Consider the following 19,616-nt stretch of genomic DNA (forward strand, 5'->3'; position numbering starts at 1 on the left):
TACTTTTGTATTAATTTTCTAAGTTTTCTATTGTATAATTAAATAATTTATATATGCACCGTTAGTACTGGAAACTGTCGCTAGTGTACGCATAGGGACATGACGTTTCGCGCTTGCGGTACGGCATTGGTACAATTTTATCTACGTTGTAGGGACGACAAAAGGCATACTTACCTGGCGCAGAGGTTACCGTGATCATAAAGGCGGTTCCTCCAGGGTGAGGCTCTTCCATTGCACTTAGGTTGAGCTGACCCTTGCGAATATCCCTAATGTGGATATCTCGGGCGTAAAATTTTTGATAGTTGGGGACTGCGTTCGCGCTATCCCTAATAAATTTATTTCCAAAAATAAAGCTTCATTTAGAGGAGTACCTGAATCGAAGTTGATAAAAAAAAGCAACGATTAAAAAAAACAAACGTTTTTCTTGTACTTTGCCGCTTCCATATATATGTGTCCTTCGTGATGTTATGCTAGAAAAGCTATTATAACTAATATAGGTTAATAGATCCGATCTATAAATACTATCAATCGCTTACATATATATATATATATATATATATATATATATAAATAAATAATATATATTATAAATAAATAAGTAAATTAAGGAAATAGAAAGAAACTGCCTTAGAATCTTGGAAAAACAGGTGGCGATCCTGGCAGATAAAAAAGAATATACAATGTATCTTAGATGTAGCAGTACCCGAAGATAAAATTATTAAGAATAATAAAAAAAAAATCAAGATACAGTTAAACAAATTAATTACTTCATTAACAAACACATACAAAATGATTCAAGCAACTGTAAGAAGCCATATCTTTTTTCTTCATTGAAATTAACAAAAATGTTATTATATATAGACATATGTAATAAATTTTTTTCTAACATACATCGGGAAAAAGATATGCCTTGCTCTTATGTATATATGTATATGATATATATATATATATGTATATATATATATATGTATATATATATGTATATACATATATATATATTTATATATATATTTATATATATATATATATGTATATAATTATATATAAGCCTTCAGAATACAAAAAAAAAATGTTGCGGCATTTTTGTTATTGTCTCTTTGTTATGTCATTTTTCTTGCTATGTCCCGTTATCATGTCTCTATAATTCTAATTATTATTACTTAAACATTACTATGACTTAAACTGTAAAATTCGAAATAAAAGATAGTTTACACTTACATTTCTTCTTTTTTTACCCTTTTCCATTCTTCCTTTTTTTTGTTTTGTTTTGTTTTTCATTAACACAATTTAAAAGTTGGAAGACGATACCCTTTTTAATTAAAAAAAAAAAAGAAAAAAAAAACGCCTAATGAAAATCGCATTATTTGCAAAGAGAGAGAGAATTATTCGATATATGTAAATAAAAATTGAAAGAAGTATTATTTTTTTCATGTACCTACAAGTTACACAAACTCGTATATATTAATCTAAAATAATATCTAGTTAATTTGACCTTGTAATAATTTCATAGTTATGCTATTGCAATAAATCCCATAAAAATTTGTTCATAATCTTTTTACAAATAACCATTATGATCTCCTGCCTTACCATTTTACAACGAGATTGAATCACATCATTTTATTTTAATATATACTTATTTCATTTTCAACTTCCTATGGATCATCCTCCTTCAATTTGAAATTACATTGCAAACGAGTTTTTTAGAGCCATTGCAGAACTTCTTAAATAGTGAGTGAAAAATTTTAAGTCTCTGCAATGACCATTATACTTAAGACGAAAGGGCCATATCGGTATGGATTACTGGTTGTAATTTATTAAATAAATTATTGACGAGCATGACCCTGAGTAACTCCTCTTCTGGATTTACTTGAGAGTGACACATATTTAAATGAAATATTCAATCTATTTTCTTCATAAAAGAAAAGTCTTCATAGAGTCATTGTTTTTGAAAGAATAAAGTAAAGTAAACTCATTGCTTTTGAAAAAATAAAATAGAGTAGAGTCATTGAAAAAAGACAAAGAGAATTGTAGAATCATAACCCGTAGAACATAGAATAAGTTAATCAATTGGATTACTTATTCTATATTTTGTTTTAGGATGGTTTTAGAGTTATGTTAAATTTGTCGATTTTCTTCCATGCTTTAGATTCAGGAACGGTTTTAGTTCTTTGATAATGATGATAGTTATCGAATGTGTTCCATAATTCCATAGCACAAAGCAAAGAAAAGGCTATGTGCCGAAAAGGCGAGGCACCCACAAATTATGGCTCAAAAGGGCAACTATTAAATTATTGAGTTATTTTCGAAGGTTAGTGAGTTATTTTCACAGAACTCTTTGAAAATGACTCTTAGTCATATTTTCATTTGACATTGTTGTTACTCAAAATGCTCTTATATAGTAGTAATGTAGATTTGAGAAACGGAAACGGTACTGAAACGATACTGAAAAAGAAATGAATTGGAAGAAATAAATTAGTGATAAAAGTGGTGACTGCATATTACGTCTTTCCTTGTTTTCGTATTCTTTAGCATTATTTCTATAGTCGAATATCGCATTAATAAAAATTTAATATTTTCGATTATTAGATCGAGAAATTGCTTTTATTTCAGACGACATTAATCAAGGTGGCGTAATGTACGTGCAGGATGTATTATTATTAACTTGTAACAGATTTGCATCGTTCTTCTCTTAATTACGGCTAATTAATATTTATTTTGTAAGATACATATTATCTTTCAGTATATCACTCGATTCCTGAAAGTGTATTTTCTGTGGTGCATTATTCGTCAATTGTGAGAATGGTACTGAAAAAGAAATATTAGTGAAAATAAAAGTGATGACTACATATCGCGTCTATTCTTTTTTTCGTATTTTTTGCATTATTTCCCTCTATTTCTACTCTAATTATGTAATCGTGTAATATTAGCAATGCATTTCGATGATTTCTATACTGGGACATCGCATTTATAACAATTTTATATTTTCGATTATTAAATCGATAAATAATGATTATCAAGGTGACGTAGGATACGTGTAGGATGAGAATCGTTTTACCAAAAGAAAAATCTATCACTTTGTATGTTTCCACTTTACAGATTTTAGAAATTATTTGTGACCTTGTGCAGAACGGTCTTAGAATCAGTGTTTTGCTAGTACTATTATAATTTGCTTTTTATAGCTAAATAAGCTAATTAAATATAATTAGACTAAATAGAAATTTATAAATTAGAGTTATACTTGCATCATTCTTTATTATTCTCCAGCAGAACATTTAATGTTTCCTCTATAAATTTCTAAATTTTTTAACATAATGATATTAATAATCTTAATTTCTTTATTAGATCAAATAAAAGAAGAATCATTTTCTTCATCATAAGGGGGCAGGATGCTCATCGTGCAAAGAACTAGCAAACATTCCGGTAAGTAAATGTTACTTTACATATTTCCTGAATAAATTTAATAAGTTTTTAATATGACAGTGGTGCTAATAAATTCGGTTTTTGTTTCTTTTTCAGTTCAAATAAAAAAAGAATCATCCTCTTCGTCATCCTGGGGCAGGATGCCCATCGTGCAAGCATCAATAAAGATTTTAAGTAAGTAAAATCTTTTTATTAAACATTTCTTCAATAATTTGACTGATTTTTGATTATAACAATGATACTAATAATTCTGTTTTTGTTATTTTTAGAATATCATTGCAACCATGCGCGAAGCAATGGATAAATCTAGTGTTGTATCGCTAAAATAAAAACCAAAGAATCGCGAAATAGAAGCAGTGCTTGCTCGTTTAAATTATACCGGGTTTCGTGATTTAAATTAATTCTAAGTGTTTTTTTGTCGACTGCGTGCAATGCGGTCTTATAGAGTCAGTGTTTGCTCGTTCTAAGTGATTTTAACAGTCATGTGGACTGTACTTATAAACAATAATAGAGTTTCGTGAAGTAAATTCAGTGACCGTTCGTTAATAAATAATTATCGCGAATTAGAGTCAGTGCATCATTGAAGAGGATCTCAACCAACTTCGGTGTCTACCTACCTCATTTTCAACCAGCTACATATCATCCAACCTCAATGTCGACCTACATCGCGGACGAGTGTTTTGGAGCCACCGTAGAACTTCTTAGGTAGTAAGTGAACAAATTTTAAGTCCCTCCAGTGCTCAATCATGTCGAGGACGAAAGGTCCGAATCGACACGAGTTACTGGTTGTAATGTTTTAAATAAATTATTGACGAGCATGACCGTGAGTAATTCTTTTTTTGGATTTACTCACGAGTGGTATATTTTTAATCGCCTATGTATTTTCATTGTTTATTAGATTAGGATAGGGTCTTCTTGTTTCATAGATTGGAATAATTAATAGCGCAATTATAAGCCCTTTTTTATTTGTCTTTGCCCGCGATATTAATAATGAAATCTGATATTAGTTTATCCGATTTCGTCGAAAAAGCATGTAATGTGATCTATGTTGTATATATTGCTTTGTTTTTAGTCTATTTAATAGCTATTTACCTCGATGTATCGATGTAGATGAACAAGGAAAGTGAACAAGAAGACAAGCGCGACGGATAGATTCTGGAAAACGAGTGGTAGATCATGATTTAACGTTTTAATTAGAACAGCCACTTGTTAAAAGGAATCGTCCGAGGTTGTTTGATTATTCTTTCATACAAAATTAAATAAATATTCATTTAATTTTTTTGATAAAAGAAAAGTCTCAGTAGAGTCATTGTTTTTAAAAGAAAAAAGTCGAGTAGAGTAATTGCCAAAGAAAGAAAGAGACTTGTAGAGTCATAACCCGTAGGATCTAGAATAAGTTAATCAATTTTTAGATCAGGATTTTCAGCTTTTAACAAACTAATTCCCGTTTCTCCCCCCCGTGCTTTCTGTGTTCTCATCTATGCGTGTGCCCAGGTGTTACACGTATGGGTAAGAAACAGTTAGTGCGGGTTTAGTTTAAGTTCCCCTTATTGGCGGCTGTCATTGCGTTAGTGATTGCGCACGATGTACTTTTCGCTTGTGTGCTCGTGTTAGGTAGTGAAATAGTACATCGTTTCGCGATTATTTTTAAACAATTATATATCTTACATATCTAATATATTATTATTAAAATCGTTTTGCATAGTAGAGTTACCACATTTTGTGGAAATATAGAAATACTTGTATATTACTAGTATGTTGGTATACTGGTATGTACTAGTATTTTTTGCTTTAATCATTTACGCAATAATCATTAGCCATGACAGTCGATTACAGCAATTGGTACGTACTCCCTAATTTATGAATCATACGCGTTTGAGCTAGGGTGTCGGAGGTGCCCCGGGGCATACTCTCTAGTTTAGGCCTTTGCACCCTGGTGGTATGTGAGAGAATCGTGGAGTGTGTGTGTTGGAATGAATGTCTTGCTATTTTTTAAATATAGGTTATAGGCAGGCAGGTAGCATACTTTTTTCTGTGTGACTGTGTATTTAATTTTAAGTAGGTAGGACCGGATACAATGCGTTCTAATTTCCACTTAGGAGTGGAATGTTCCGTATCCGCATATTAGGCAAAGTTTCAGCAAATTTTACAATTATTACAGCACGTTTGTGTTTTTTTTTCCCCTCATATTTTGTTGATGCTTTGTATTGCAAGATATACCTATCAGTATCCAACAGTTTAAAAGTTTTTGCATTTGTTTAAAAATTTCTTTCCTTCGAATTAGCAAATATTTTTGAACGTGTTGGATACTTAGTATTAAGTATATTAACACTTCGCACTCTCTTTTGTGATTCGTTTTTTATAAAGAATATATAATTTTTTATCCATGTAGATGTAGTAAAGTAAAAATAGTAAAAATACAAAGTAAACGTGATTCTGTAAAAGGATAAGACCATGAGATGTATCATAGATTTTGTAGTTTTTTTCGATACTTTTAATTTTTTAAATGCGAAGTGTTAATAGTAGGTTCATCGATTAGATTAGATATTTGCTTGGGCATTCGAGTAAATGTGTCTGTATACGATTGATGGATTCTTCCGATCCATTGATCGTTCACAGACTAAGATAGTTCATAAAATGTATAATAAGCTTTTATTTTTAATTTTTTTTTTCTTTGTAGTTCTCGTTAGGGAATGCTCTGTAGCAATTGTTAAGGCACGAAGCAAAGAAGAGGCTATATGCCGAAGAGGCCCCCACAATATTGTGGCTCAAGAGGGCAACTATCGACGACGAGTCATTTTTTCAGAGGATCATAATATGTTCCTCTGATAATGGCTCCTAGTCTTATCATATCTTTTTTACCACGTTGTCATTTTGCTCGTCAGTAATAACTTTTACAGGTGGAGATGATGGACCAGTCACGCGTTTAAATTTTTTTACAACGTGACAGGGATTCATAAAAATATATAGGAAAAAAGTGCTTCTACATAAGTCCTGAACGAACCGGACTTTTCGCACGAATCGTACATTTTGGACGAATCGTGCATTTCGTTCGAACAGAGAAACTAAGTCAACGATTCAACGATTCAACGATTCATCGATTCAACGATTCAACAATAATTTCAATCAACTTCACGACATTATTCGACCTACTACGAGGGGGACGAGTGTTTTGGAGCCATCGCAGAACTGCAAAGCGAAACTGAAGCAAGAACTATAAAGGTCGCTCAAAGACCCGACATTGTTGTCGATTCACGAAGAAAATTATCCCCATCTTACAATTTAATTCTAAAATAATATACTTTTCTGTTATTGAAAAAACATTGAAATATGCAGCCATTCGCTCGGTAATACTTGCGTTTTATAATTATATGTATAATTTAGTTAAATTATAAATATAATTAAGACATAGATTTCAATATATCGCAAGTACTACCGACCCAGGTCCCACCGCGAGGAGGTTGCTGCATTTGGGGACCCACGAGCTAACGGGGACTCTATTCTAAGATTTGCGTTCGAGATGCCTTTCCGTTTCGGGAGTTTCAGGCTTATCAGAAAATTAAACCGTCCACACCGTCAACTTTAGACATCTCGAGACACGACCGGTCGTGTCTATATTTCGATTTCAAAAACGTAGTCCTCAGCAGGACTTAGTCTCGCGTCCGCGAACACTCACGTACGTGACGACCGACACGCGCGTGAGTGTTTTCCCTATCATTCGCGTACAGAAGAATATCAATTATATGCAGCGAAGTTTCAGTAACTTTTGTGTAGAAATCCAACGACGATCCATTTCTCGATGATCTAATCTGAAACAGAAAAAGATTAAAAGAAGAAGAAAATAAGAAAAAGAGCAGAAAGAAAGAAAGAAGAAAAAGAAAAGAGGAAAGAGTTTCTTTGCAAGATACTGAAAAAGTAGCCGAATAATTCCTTCAATTCAACTAAACAATCTCGAATAATTCCTTCAATTATTATACAGAAATGAGAATAAGAAAAAAGAGAAAATGTAAAAACAAAGAAAAAGATAAAAAACGCTGTAGAAGATGCCGAGATGGCAACCCACCCGAAAGAAATTTGAACTTTAAATCGGAACAATTAATTTAGGATAATTTGAATTTCCAATTTAAATTTATAAGAAAAAATCAAAATGAAAAATATCCGATCCCACCGAGCGAAAGAAAGAACTTGCTTCTCAATTTACAACTCGACTTTGACAATAAAAATGAGTAATATATGTACGCGTAACAATGTAGGATGGAAGACAGAGTTTCTGAAGTTGTGCGCAATTGCAATGAGGTTCTGAAAAAAAAATACAAACTAGTAATAAAATACAAACTACTAATAAAATACAAACTACTAATAAAACACAAACCACTAATAAAATACAAACCACTAATAAAATACAAACTACTAATAAAATACAAACTAGTAATAAAATATAAACTAGTAAAAAAATACAAAATAATACAATTCTAAGTCCAGTCGTGAAGACAGGTTAACAAAGTCCTCCGAGAGAGCGAAAATTTCCAAGTTCAGTCGTGGAGACAGTTTGTCAAAGTCCCCGCAAGGTGCGAAAATTTCTAAGTCCATTCCTGGTAGTAGATTGTCAAAGTCCTCCGAGAGTGCGAAAATTTCTAAGTCCTCTCGTGGTGGTAGATTGTCAAAGTCCCCGGAAGGTACAAAAATTTCTAAGTCCATTCCTGGTGGTAAATTGTCAAAGTCCTTCGAGAGTGCGAAAATTTCTAAGTCCAGTCGTGGAGATAGATTGTCAAGGTCCTTCCAAAGAGCAGAGCGAAATCTGAAACAAAAGAAATAGTATAGAATTACGAAAATATGAGTGATACCACATTGTACTTGCGTAAAATCGTCGTCAATACTCGCTCCAGTGGCATACTGCGAAATTTCTAAGTCCAGTCGTGGAGATAGTTTGTCAAAGTCCCCAGAAGCTGCAAAAATTTCTAAGTCCATTCCTGGTAGTAGATTGTCAAAGTCCTCCGAGAGTGCGAAAATTTCTAAGTCCTCTCGTGGTGGTAGATTGTCAAAGTCCCCGGAAGGTACAAAAATTTCTAAGTCCATTCCTGGTGATAAATTGTCAAAGTCCTTCGAGAGTGCGAAAATTTCTAAGTCCAGTCGTGGAGATAGATTGTCAAGGTCCTTCCAAAGAGCAGAGCGAAATCTGAAACAAAAGAAGTAGTATAGAATTACGAAAATATGAGTGATACCACATTGCACTTGCGTAAAATCGTCGTCAATACTCGCTCCAGTGGCATCCTGCGAAATTTCTAAGTCCTCTCGTGGTGGTAGATTGTCAAAGTCCCCGGAAGGTGCAATTATTTCTAAGTCCATTCCTGGTGGTAGATTGTCAAAGTCCTCCGAGAGTGCGAAAATTTCTAAGTCCTCTCGTGGTGGTAGATTGTCAAAGTCCCCGGAAGGTACAAAAATTTCTAAGTCCATACCTGGTGGTAGATTGTCAAAGTCCTCCGAGAGTGCGAAAATTTCTAAGTCCTCTCGTGGTGGTAGATTGTCAAAGTCCCCGGAAGGTACAAAAATTTCTAAGTCCATACCTGGTGGTAGATTGTCAAAGTCCTCCGAGAGTGCGAAAATTTCTAAGTCCTCTCGTGGTGGTAGATTGTCAAAGTCCCCGGAAGGTACAAAAATTTCTAAGTCCATTCCTGGTGGTAAATTGTCAAAGTCCTCCGAAATTGCGAAAATTTCTAAGTCCAGTCGTGGAGATAGATTGTCAAGGTCCTTCCAAAGAGCAGAGCGAAATCTGAAACAAAAGTAGTATAGAATTACGAAAATATGAGTGATACCACATTGCACTTGCGTAAAATCGTCGTCAATACTCGCTCCAGTGGCATCCTGCGAAATTTCTAATTCCTCTCGTGGTGGTAGATTGTCAAAGTCCCCAGAAGGTGCAAAAATTTCTAAGTCCATTCCTGGTAGTAGATTGTCAAAGTCCTCCGAAAGTGCGAAAATTTCTAAGTCCAGTCTTGGAGATAGATTGTCAAAGTCCCCGCAAGGTGCGAAAATTTCTAAGTCCTCTCGTGGTGGTAGATTGTCAAAGTCCCCAGAAGCTGTAAAAATTTCTAAGTCCATTCCTGGTAGTAGATTGTCAAAGTCCTCCGAGAGTGCGAAAATTTCTAAGTCCTCTCGTGGTGGTAGATTGTCAAAGTCCCCGGAAGGTACAAAAATTTCTAAGTCCATTCCTGATGGTAGATTGTCAAAGTCCTTCGAGAGTGCGAAAATTTCTAAGTCCAGTCGTGGAGATAGATTGTCAAAGTCCCCGCAAAGTGCGAAAATATCTAAGTCCATTCCTGGTGGTAGATTGTCAAAGTCCTCCGAAATTGCGAAAATTTCTAAGTCCAGTCGTGGAGATAGATTGTCAAGGTCCTTCCAAAGAGCAGAGCGAAATCTGAAACAAAAGAAATAGTATAGAATTACGAAAATATGAGTGATACCACATTGTACTTGCGTAAAATCGTCGTCAATACTCGCTCCAGTGGCATCCTGCGAAATTTCTAAGTCCTCTCGTGGTGGTAGATTGTCAAAGTCCCCAGAAGGTGCAAAAATTTCTAAGTCCATTCCTGGTGGTAGATTGTCAAAGTCCTCCGAAAGTGCGAAAATTTCTGAGTCCAGTCTTGGAGATAGATTGTCAAAGTCCCCGCAAGGTGCGAAAATTTCTAAGTCCATTCCTGGTGGTAGATTGTCAAAGTCCTCCGAAAGTGCGAAAATTTCTAAGTCCAGTCTTGGAGATAGATTGTCAAAGTCCCCGCAAGGTGCGAAAATTTCTAAGTGCAGTCTTGGAGATAGATTGTCAAAGTCCTCCGAGAGTGCGAAAATTTCTAAGTCCTCTCGTGGTGGTAGATTGTCAAAGTCCCCAGAAGCTGTAAAAATTTCTAAGTCCATTCCTGGTAGTAGATTGTCAAAGTCCTCCGAGAGTGCGAAAATTTCTAAGTCCAGTCGTGGAGATAGATTGTCAAAGTCCCCGCAAAGTGCGAAATTATCTAAGTCCATTCCTGGTGGTAAATTGTCAGTCCTCCGAGAGTTTGATTCTAAAATAACATACTTTTGTGTTATTGAAGAAACATTGAAATATGCAGCCATTCGCCCGGTAGTACTTGCATCTTATAATTTTATATATAATTAAGTTATAGGTTTTAGTTACATGATACATATAATTTAGTTACAGATTTTAAATATAATTAAGACATAGATTTCGATATTTCGCAAGTACTACCGACCCAGGTCCCACCGCTTGGAGGTAGCTGCATCTGGGGACCCACGAGCTAACGGGGACTCTACTCTTTAAGATTCGCGAGACCGACGTGAACAAATAATCGCCGAACAAATAAAACGAAGTCCCCGGTAGGACTTTTAATCGCGCTCGGACACTCACGTGAGTATCCGAATGACTCTACTTTCAAATACGCATTACCGGCGTAATCTTATTTATATATCAAGCAAATAAAACTAAGTCCACGGTAGGACACTTAATTCGCGCCCGAACACTCACGTGGTGTTAGTATAAGGGCAACTCTATTCTAAAATCCGCGTTCCCGGCGTTCGCGAGGTAACATGAGCGAACAGGGACATCCAGTCCGCAACGGTATCCTACTAGGGATAACGTTGAGGCCGTCAGCCTCGGATGCCCACATCCCGCCTTTCAGCACGACCGTCCGTGCCCTTCGCATTTCGAACAATAAAACGAGATCCACGGTAGGACCTTTAATCGCGCCCGAACACTCACGTGAGTGTTAGAATAACGGTGACTCTACTCTAATTCGCGGTCCCGCGGGGTTGCATACACCTCACCATGGACTCAGGTGACTATAGATATAAGGTGGGTCAATCAACGGATTGAACATCCTTACAAATAGCCATAGACCATCCTCCTCAGTAGCACATAGACCGTCTCACTCTACAGTCATCCGATGACCGTATCACGACCGGTCCATTCGTTCGTTTTTAGCAATCAAACGAAGTCCATTATCGTAGGACTTTTAATCGCGCCCGGGAACATCACACCTGTGCCCGCCGACACACGTGCGAATATTCTTTCTATCCTACCCGTATTCGCGTTTAACGATGGATTATGATCCAAACCATTCGACGATACATCGGACGGACTTACGCCGATGTATCGAAATCCGTGGAGAAGAGGAAATGAGAAAGAGAAAGAGAAGAAAAAGAAGCCGGAACGTGCGCGCAGGTGAAAACGGTAGAACGCAGAAGGAAAGAGAGAAAAAGAATATCTGTAAGGTGGAATGAAATACGAACATATGAAGAAGATGAAATTGAAAAGAAAAGATGTGCACGTAGAACATCGCTACACTCGGCCAAAATCAGAGTACGAAAATCAAGCTGGGTTTTTCGGTACTGAAAGGAGACCCGCACAGAAGCCCACGCCCAAAGGCCCATCCCAAGGGACCCACCCGAAAGAAACTATAATAATTAATCTCGAATAATTATTTCAATTATTACATAGCTGTGCCTTTCAATGAGTATGTTCTTCGATGTTCAATTTTGAATTCCATAGAAGAAATTTTAGAAAAGCCTTACAGAACGCAGCCATTTGCTCGGCAATACTTGCACACTATAAGATGTTGACGAAACGCAAGTACTTCCGACCCAGGTCCCACCGCGTGGAGGTTGCTGCAGTTGGAGACCCACGGTCTAACGGGGTCTCTACTCTAAAATTCGCGTGACCGGCGTGATCAAATAATCGGCGTTCTATAAAACGAAGTCCCCGGTAGGACTTTTAATCGCGCCCGAACACTCCCGTGAGTGTTAAAATAACGGTGACTCTAATTCCGCGTTCGCGACGTCCATATACTAACCAAGATTTCAGGCAGCTAACTGGAGGAGGGTCAGTCCACGCTTACGGATAGCATACCATACTACTCGGAAGCACATAAACCGACACACGACCAGTCATTTATTCGTCCTAGCAATCAAACGAAGTCCATTACCGTAGGACTTTTATTCGCGCCCGAGAACATCACGTCTGTGCCCGCCGACACACGTGTGAATGTTCTTCCTATCCTACCCGTATCCCGCGCGGATATATCGGAGATTCGCGAAGAAGAGGAAAAGAAGAAGAGAAAGAGAAGAAAAGGAGAAGAAAACCAGACGTGCGCACACGTGAAATGAATGGAGCAGAAAAGAAAGAAAAGAATATCCGTTACATGCAATGGAACACACGCATGTGTGGAAAAGATGAAATTGAGAAGAAAAGATGGACATAGAAGGTAGTTACCGATGAAAACCAGAGTACAAAAATCCAGCTCGATTTTTCGGTACAGAAAGAAGACCCGCACAGAAGCCCACGCCCATGAGCCCACTCTCATGGGTCCCACCCGAGAGAAACTATTATAATTAATCTCGAATAATTATTACATAGCTATGCGTCTTACAATAAATGGAAATGACTGAAATTTAGTTTGAATTTAATGGAAAGGATCTTTTGGAAAAATGTTGAAATATATGCAGCCCATTCGCTCGGTAATACTTGTAACACACCCATAAGATTTTGACGAAACACAAGTACTTCCCGACCCAGGTCCCACCGCGTGGAGGTTGCTGCATGTGGAGACCCACGGACTAACGGGGACTCTATCTTTTACTACTAAACTACTATCAAGAAAGCAAAGCAACGGGGCGACCTCCACTCCCGACGAATTCAAGCCTCCAAACGCTAAAATTGCAGCCCCATGCGTCTCCGCATTTGGGAACCGACTTACGCATAGCTCAACTATCCAACATCGGAAGCTTCGATCACCACTTGAGCACGACCGATCGTGCTTTCGCGACAAACGCCGGAACCCAAAATTGAATCCTACCGCACCCACAGATACTTACGCAAGTATTCCGGTAACACTCACGCGAGTATGTTGAGTACGTTAGAGCCAATTTAGGACTTAATCGCGCCCGAGAACACCAACGCCTATGCCAGCCGACATAAGCGAGTGTCCTTCTAGCTTGCCCGAACGGGAGAAAAGAAATCCTTCTACGCCTGAGGTAGAACGATACTTTAAACACCCGTGTAAAAATCTAAATCCCTCCATGGTGGTCCTTGGCGATACGCGGACTAACGGAGATTCTACTACTCTAAAATTCACGACCGAGATGCCTTTCCGCTTCGGGAGCTTCGGGCTTCTCAGCAAACTGGAGATGTGTAAAACCCCGCTTACAGATTGCTCCACTGTCCACACCGTCGGCTTCAGACATCTCGAGACACGACCGGTCGTGTCTATTTCGATATTTCAAAGAACAAAACGGAGTCCTCGGTAGGACTTAATCTCGCGACCGCGAAACACCCATGCGCGTGTCGGCCATCACGCTCATGAGTGTTTTTTCCCTATCATTCGCGTACGGAAGCAAGGAGACATACCCTTTCTGCTATATAATTCCTATATAATAGAGATTATATGCAAAGAGGTTCCTTTAACTTCCGTGTAAAAATCCCACGATGATAGGTCCAGCGATCACCTAAACTGAAACAGAAAAAGAGATAATTATATGCAAAAATAATAATAATATGCAATATTATATGAAAAAAGCTATTTTACATTTAAGATCAAAATACAATTAAACAATAAATAATAATAATTAAAAAATTAATTATTAATGATTAAATAAAATAAGAAGAAAACAAATATACGATTGTATTATACGATTATACACGATTATTAGATTAAAACTTTCCTGTAAAAATTAATTTCACGATGATTATATTTCACGATGATGATAATTTCTTCGATGATCGAACCCGAAACAGAAAAAAAGTTAAAAGAACAAGAAGGAAAGAAAAAAGAAAAAACGAAGAAAAGAAACACGGAACATGTCCGAGAGAAAGATAGAAAACTTAGAACTCTATTAGCAGTATTATAATTTCTCTCTCGAAGATCACTTCACTAGATAAAATTCAGAGCACTATAAATGTGTTTAATTTTTTCCTAGCGAGAGAACGAAACCCGCCTAAGGCCCACACCCGAGGGCCCCTCCCAAGGGTCCCACCCGAGAGAAGCTAAAATAATTTATATATTATATAAGTTTCAACTATTAAATAGCTATGCATTTCAATGAATAGAAATGACTGTGAATTATTGCTGAATGTATCGAATATGTTAGAAACAATGTAAAATATAATTTGGAATTACATAGAAAAGATTTTGGAAAATTCTTTGAAGCATGCAGCCATTCGCTCGGTAATACTTGCGTTTAATAATTATATGTATAATTTAGTTAGATTTTAAATATAACTAAGACATAGATTTCGATATTTCGCAAGTATTACCGACCCAGGTCCTACCGCGAGGAGGTTGCTGCACCTGAGGACCCACGGGCTAACGGGGACTCTACTCTAAGATTCGCGTTCGAGATGCCTTTCCGTTTTGGGAGTATCAGGCTTATCAGAAAATTAAACCGTCCACACCGTCAACTTCAGACATCTCGAGACACGACCGGTCGTGTCTATATTTCAATTTCAAAAATCAAAACGCAGTCCTCGGTAGGACTTAGTCTCGCGACCGCGAACACTCAGGCTTGTGCCGGCCGTCACACGCGGGAGTGTTTTCCCTATCATTCGCGTACGGAAGCAAGGAGACATACCCTCCCAGCATATAATAAAAATTACATGCGGAGAGGTTCCTTTAACTCCCGCATAAAAATTCCACAACGATATATAATAAACAGACTTTGTAAAAGAAAAGTAGAAAAAGGAGAAAAGAATAATAAATAGAAATATATATGTAATTAATAGAAATACATAAATAAATATAAATGCATATAACAGAAATATATATAGGATTAAATAAATATTTATAATAAATGTAAATACATGTAATAGAAATATATATAGTATTAAATAAATATTTATAAGTGAATATAAATGTATAAAAAAAAAATAAAATAGGAGAAGGAAAGAAATAGAGAAAATAAGCACTAAATATGCCGGGATGGCAAACCGCTCACAGTCCCACACTCGAGGTACCCACCCCAGAATATGCATTAATATAAGTTAATAAAAGTATGTAATTAGTAAAAGTATAAATGAAAGTAAGTAAGGATAAATACGAATGATAGCTAACGAAAGTGCGACGGAAAAGCTTTCAGAGATCTCTTAGAAAATTAATTAAAAATTTTGTTATAATCAAATTTATTCAACTGTTGAAATATAACTAATAATTATAAAAATACAGAAATATACAGCCACTCGCTCGGTAATACTTGCGTTTTATAATAATAATTGTTTCAATAAATAAAAATATATATAATCGATAAAAATACATAAAACAATAAAAACCGCTTAAATATATATGCTTATAATAAATAGATAATAAATAGTGTGTAGTAATAGATGTTTATAGGTATGTATAAGATGTTTATAGTAGTGTTATAAGTATTTCTAATATTCTAGTACTAATATTATAAGTATTTCAATAAATAAATTACATATAATAATAATAACATATACCAATAAATATTATAAACTAATGTGTTCTAACCTGAGACAGAAAAATATTAAACGAAAAAGATGGAAACAAAACACGAGGGAAGTCTCCATTCAACGCCTAAAAGGCGCGCACCGCGTAAGGGCCATTCGGTCAAAGACTCCGACCCGCGGTAATGTTGTATTGACATGTAATAGTTTGGTAATCACGATTCGATAAAGACGAAACGTGCTTAGAGATTGACTCTCGTCACTCGGCACCGAGAGTGCTGATGCCGAGTAAGACAAATATTCCGTGTGTGTATTGTGATTTTTCTGCACACCTATTTCAAAGATGGCAGTAAACACGACGGAACTTTTCATTCACGCCTAAAAGGCGTTCGCACCGCGTAAGGGCCATTCGGTCAAAGACTCCGACCCGCGGTAATGCTGTATTGACATGTAATAGTTTGGTAATCACGATTCGATAAAGACGAAACGTGCTTAGAGATTGACTCTCGTCACTCGGCACCGAGAGTGCTGATGCCGAGTAAAACAAATATTCCGTGTGTGTATTGTGATTTTTCTGCACACCTATTTCAAAGATGGCAGTAAACACGACGGAACTTTTCATTCACGCCTAAAAGGCGTTCGCACCGCGTAAGGGCCATTCGGTCAAAGACTCCGACCCGCGGTAATGTTGTATTGACATGTAATAGTCTTGGTAATCACGATTCGATAAAGACGAAACGTGCTTAGAGATTGACTCTCGTCACTCGGCACCAAGAGTGCTGATGCCGAGTAAAACAAATATTCCGTGTGTGTATTGTGATTTTTCTGCACACCTATTTCAAAGATGGCAGTCAAACACGACGGAACTATTTATTAATCGCCAAAAAAAGGCGTACCGCGTAAGGGCCATTCGGTCAAAGACACCGACCCGCGGTAATGCTGTGTAGACATATAGTAGTCTGTTTAATCACGATTCGATAAAGCCGAAACGTGCATAATTTTAATTCTCACTCGGAATCGAGAGAGTTGATGCTCAGTAAAGATAAAGCTCCGTGTGTTTGCATATATATTGGGTTTTATCTGCACACCTTCTACAAAGAAGATGGCAGGCAAAGCACGACGGAACTTATCATTCAACGCCTCAAAGGCGCGCACCGCATAAGGGTCATTCGGTCAAAGACACCGACCCGCGGTAATGCTGTGTGGATATGTAATATAATTTTTAATCACGATTCGATCAAGCCGAACGTGCATAAAGTTCAATTCTCATCGTTCTGCATCAAGAGAGTTGATGCAAAATAAAGAGACTGTCCCGTCTGTGTTATCATTGTTCTGCACACCTTCTTCAAAAAAGATGGCAAGCAAACACGACGGAACTATTTATTCATCGCCAAAAACTGGCGTACCGCGTAAGGGCCATTTTGTCAAAGACAGCGACCCGCGGTAATGCTGTGTAAGCATGTATTATTCTTGGTAATCACGATTCGATAAAGCCGAAACGTGCATAGAGATTGACTCTCGTCACTCGGCATCTAGAGTGCTGATGCCGAGTAAAACAAATATTCCGTGTGTGTATTGTGATTTTTCTGCACACCTATTTCAAAGATGGCAGTAAACACGACGGAACTTTTCATTCACGCCTAAAAGGCGTTCGCACCGCGTAAGGGCCATTCGGTCAAAGACTCCGACCCGCGGTAATGTTGTATTGACATGTAATAGTCTTGGTAATCACGATTCGATAAAGACGAAACGTGCTTAGAGATTGACTCTCGTCACTCGGCACCAAAAGTGCTGATGCCGAGTGAAACAAATATTCCGTGTATGTATTGTGATTTTTCTGCACACCTATTTCAAAGATGGCAGTAAACACGACGGAACTTTTCATTCACGCCTAAAAGGCGTTCGCACCGCGTAAGGGCCATTCGGTCAAAGACTCCGACCCGCGGTAATGTTGTATTGACATGTAATAGTCTTGGTAATCACGATTCGATAAAGACGAAACGTGCTTAGAGATTGACTCTCGTCACTCGGCACCAAAAGTGCTGATGCCGAGTAAAACAAATATTCCGTGTGTGTATTGTGATTTTTCTGCACACCTATTTCAAAGATGGCAGTCAAACACGACGGAACTATTTATTAATCGCCAAAAGAGGCGTACCGCGTAAGGGCCATTCGGTCAAAGACACCGACCCGCGGTAATGCTGTGTAGACATATAGTAGTCTTTTCCATCACGATTCGATAAAGTCGAAACGTGCATAATTTTAATTCTCACTCGGAATCGAGAGAGTTGATGCTCAGTAAAGATAAAGTCCGTGTGTTTGCATATATATTGGGTTTTATCTGCACACCTTCTACAAAGAAGATGGCAGGCAAAGCACGACGGAACTTATCATTCAACGCCTAAAAGGCGCGCACCGCATAAGGGTCATTCGGTCAAAGACACCGACCCGCGGTAATGCTGTGTGGATATGTAATATAATTTTTAATCACGATTCGAACAAGCCGAACGTGCATAAATTTTAATTCTGTTCACTCAGCATCGAGAGTCTAGATGCTGAGCAAAGGTAATGTTCCGTGTGTGTTTGTTCGTATTTTCCTGCACACCTACAAATAAGATGGCAGGTAAAACACACGGGACTTTTCATTCACGCCTACAAGGCGTGTACCGCGTAAGGGCCATTCGGTCAAAGACACCGACCCGCGGCAAAGCTGTGTAGCATTTGAAAATTCTTATAAGCACGATTCGACCAAGCCGAATCGTGCATGCTCTTAAAGATACCGATTATGCGGCCGAGTGGTCGGCGACACCCGGTAATATACAGGGTATCTTACGGGAACGAACAGGCGGATGAAATGTCCAACCGGTTCCCGTCGAAAGACTTATACTCTGGACCGTACACTCATACTCTGCCGGCTGGACGGCGACGGTTCATAAAGTTGCATTCTTCCCTTCAGTCGTACGATTCCTTCTTAACCGTACGATCGAATCGTGCGTTATGGACGAATCGTCCCTCTTAGACGAATCGTGCGTTTCGTTCGAACAGAGAAACTAAGTCCTGAACGAACCGGACTTTTCGCACGAATCGTACATTTTGGACGAATCGTGCATTTCGTTCGAAGCGAGAAACTAAGTCCCGAACGAACCGGACTTTTCGCACGAATCGTACATTTTGGACGAATCGTGCAAACCGATCGGGGTGTCCCCCTATATATACCGAAAATTCAGCCGAGGGGTCGGCGACCGCTCGCCTATTCGCACGACCCCTCCTTAACATTTCGATCGGATCGCGCACTATGTGCGAATCGTCCCTCTTAGACGAATCGTGCGTTTCGTTCGAACAGAGAAACTAAGTCCTGAACGAACCGGACTTTTCGCACGAATCGTACATTTTGGACGAATCGTGCATTTCGTTCGAACCGAGAAACTAAGTCCCGAACGAACCGGACTTTTCGCACGAATCGTACATTTTGGACGAATCGTGCAAACCGATCGGGGTGTCCCCTTATATATACCGAAAATTCGGCCGAGGGGTCGGCGACCGCTCGCCTATTCGCACGAACCCTCCTTAACATTTCGATCGGATCGCGCACTTTGTGCGAATCGTCCCTCTTAGACGAATCGTGCGTTTCGTTCGAACAGAGAAACTAAGTCCTGAACGAACCGGACTTTTCGCACGAATCGTACATTTTGGACGAATCGTGCATTTCGTTCGAACCGAGAAACTAAGTCCCGAACGAACCGGACTTTTC

The 19,616-nt window shown here is 38.0% G+C and overlaps 1 protein-coding gene and 1 non-coding gene across 2 annotated transcripts; one reads left to right on the top strand and one right to left on the bottom strand.

Annotated features, from left to right (window-relative positions):
* The first annotated feature begins 166 nt into the window (after window positions 1-166).
* On the top strand, window positions 167-330 carry LOC127070584 (U1 spliceosomal RNA). The gene has a single exon (XR_007784587.1). It is a non-coding gene; the product is annotated as a U1 spliceosomal RNA (small nuclear RNA).
* A 6,585-nt stretch (window positions 331-6,915) lies between these two features.
* On the bottom strand, window positions 6,916-18,636 carry LOC127070581 (uncharacterized). The gene is made up of 4 exons (XM_051008721.1): window positions 17,460-18,636; window positions 9,444-16,698; window positions 7,889-9,014; window positions 6,916-7,229 (listed from the first exon to the last, which is right to left on the bottom strand). Exons 2-4 carry the CDS (start codon window positions 10,525-10,527, stop codon window positions 7,160-7,162), a joined length of 2,280 nt encoding a protein of 759 aa, XP_050864678.1. The 5' UTR covers window positions 10,528-16,698; window positions 17,460-18,636; the 3' UTR covers window positions 6,916-7,159.
* Between the last annotated feature and the right edge of the window lie 980 nt (window positions 18,637-19,616).

The sequence above is a fragment of the Vespula vulgaris genome, chromosome 18, assembly GCF_905475345.1.
Source record: "Vespula vulgaris chromosome 18, iyVesVulg1.1, whole genome shotgun sequence".
Classification (NCBI taxonomy): Eukaryota; Metazoa; Arthropoda; class Insecta; order Hymenoptera; family Vespidae; genus Vespula; species Vespula vulgaris.